The sequence below is a fragment of the Hypomesus nipponensis genome, chromosome 12, assembly GCF_054491055.1.
Source record: "Hypomesus nipponensis isolate SF chromosome 12, ASM5449105v1, whole genome shotgun sequence".
In the NCBI taxonomy this organism is placed as follows: domain Eukaryota; kingdom Metazoa; phylum Chordata; class Actinopteri; order Osmeriformes; family Osmeridae; genus Hypomesus; species Hypomesus nipponensis.
The window spans coordinates 1,765,001-1,767,500 of NC_140372.1; the positions used below are offsets into that span (position 1 = coordinate 1,765,001).

General features: G+C 55.5%; 1 protein-coding gene across 1 annotated transcript in view; it reads left to right on the forward strand.

Moving 5' to 3' along the window:
• The window catches only part of LOC146260617 (protein TANC1-like), a 41,931-nt gene that overhangs the window by 9,224 nt on the left and 30,207 nt on the right, over window positions 1–2,500 (forward strand). The window contains 3 exon segments of the mRNA XM_084668562.1: window positions 534–699; window positions 794–816; window positions 1,601–1,658. Of these exon segments, the coding sequence (XP_084524688.1) occupies window positions 534–699; window positions 794–816; window positions 1,601–1,658 (247 nt within the window).

A 2,500-nucleotide genomic window follows, 5' to 3' on the forward strand; every position in this document is an offset into this window, starting at 1 on the left:
TCCAGCCTCCTCTCTTCCTCCAGCCTCCTCCCCCCTCCAGCCTCCTCTCCTCCTCTCCTCCTCCAGCCTCCTCTCCCCCTTCAGCCTCCTCCCCCAACCTGCCTCGCTGCCACAGCATTTTTGCTGTGAGCAATGTGTCCTGTCCTGGCTGAGACAGATGAGAGTGGGGCAAGGTAGGAACAGCCCTCATCTGATTCAGCTGCTGTGCTCTCCCTGATCAGAGACATCCCTGTCTGTGATCTGGCTGGACGAGGGGAGCGGAGGGGTGGGGTGTGACATGGTTGGTGTTTGAGATGATGACGATGGATGGGTGTGGGAGGTGTATGTGTGGGTGGAGGGGTGATATGAGTGTCTGCTGAGTGATAGGGTGGGCAGGGGGTATTGATTCACGTGTACACACACACCTTGACCTAAATACAGCCCGGGCGTGTGGGTACAGCAGGAAAGGAGGCCAAGAAAGAGGAGAGCTAAATACACATCTACTCTCCCTCCCTCCCTCTCTCCCTCCCTCCCTCCCCCCCCCCCCCCCCCAGGATCTGAGCCCCAGCCCTACGCTGACCTGCAGCACCCCATCTCCATGCTCTGACAGCCCCGGCCCCACCCTCGGGGCCGGGGGGGGCCCTCTGCCCCCTTCTCCTTCCAGCCCCTGTGGGACCCCCCCCAGCTCCACGCTGCACAGCCAGGCTAGCGGAACCAGAGGTGAGCCTGGCTTCCAGCTCCGTGCTCAGACCATGGATGATGCTGCAGCACCTGAACATGGCTGTCCAGAGAACAGCTCTCTGATGCCTTTCAGGTGGTAGTCAGAAGCTGTACCCTGTACCAGCCAAGTCTCTCTGTCTTTCCCTCTCTCTCTCCCCCCCGCTCTCTCTCCCTCTCTTTCATCCCTGTGCCTCTTCTGCCTCCAGCCTCTACTCCCTCCTGACTAAATTGGGACACTGCTGTCTTTGTTTCATATGGGTCTAGCTCTCTAAAATAGGACAAGCTTTTGTTCCTGAAATAGAGCTGTATTTATAGGTAAATACGACAGGGTCATAGGCTAGGGCCCTGCACACCCTAAGCGCTTGATCAATGCGTTCAGCTGTCACTCCTCTGGGCTGGGACGGGACAGGGACGGGACAGGGACGGGACAGGCTAAACAGTGCTGCAGCCTCAGCCAAACACAAACACTCATATTTCTGTGTTTATTTAGTATCAGTGACTGCTTTTGTAATTCAGGTTATCGTTTAGCTTGGTCTGTGTGCACGTGTTTGCTGCTGTTAGTGTTAAGGGGCTTACGGCCTCCTTCCCTCCTCCTCCTCCACCTCCCCCCTCTCCTCCCTCTCCCTCCCTCCCTCCCTCCCTCCCTCCCTCCCTCCCTCCCTCCCTCCCTCCCTCCCTCCCTCCCTCCCTCCCTCCCTCCCTCCCTCCCTCCCTCCCTCCCTCCCTCCCTCCCTCCCTCCCAGCAGGTATCTTCAGCTCCTCAGAGCAGGATGGCCGCAGTACCTCCAGCCTGGAGCTTCCTAAAGATGGTTGCCAGAGGAGCCCCGACCCCCCGCCCCCCTGCCCCCCCAGCGGCCATGATGCCCCGCCCAGGACCCCCTCCCCCACCCGGCCCCGCCCCCAGCGCCCGGCCCACAGCCCCTCCTCCTCGGGGATGCCACGCCCAAACTCCCTGGCCGGTGAGCTCGTGTAAAGACACAGTGTAAAGTAACCACATCTGTGCTAGCAGACACAGTGTAAAGTAACCACATCTGTGCTAGCAGACACAGTGTAAAGTAACCACATCTGTGCTAGCAGACACAGTGTAAAGTAACCACATCTGTGCTAGCAGACACAGTGTAAAGTAACCACATCTGTGCTAGCAGACACAGTGTAAACTAACCACATCTGTGCTAGCAGACACAGTGTAAAGTAACCACATCTGTGCTAGCAGACACAGTGTAAAGTAACCACATCTGTGCTAGCAGACACAGTGTAAAGTAACCACATCTGTGCTAGCAGACACAGTGTAAAGTAACCACATCTGTGCTAGCAGACACAGTGTAAAGTAACCACATCTGTGCTAGCAGACACAGTGTAAAGTAACCACATCTGTGCTAGCAGACACAGTGTAAAGTAACCACATCTGTGCTAGCAGACACAGTGTAAAGTAACCACATCTGTGCTAGCAGACACAGTGTAAAGTAACCACATCTGTGCTAGCAGACACAGTGTAAAGTAACCACATCTGTGCTAGCAGACACAGTGTAAAGTAACCACATCTGTGATAGCAGACACAGTGTAAAGTAACCACATCTGTGCTAGCAGACACAGTGTAAAGTAACCACATCTGTGCTAGCAGACACAGTGAGCACTAACACGTCAGCTACAATGTTCCATACTTCAGTGTATGATATGGAATGTGGCTCTGTGATGTGGGAGTGATGCGGCTCCTGCTCCCACTGATCTCTGTGACAAGACATGGAAGGATACGTCTGTCTCCTCACCACCCTGATGGAGGGATACGTAGTTAGAGAGCCTC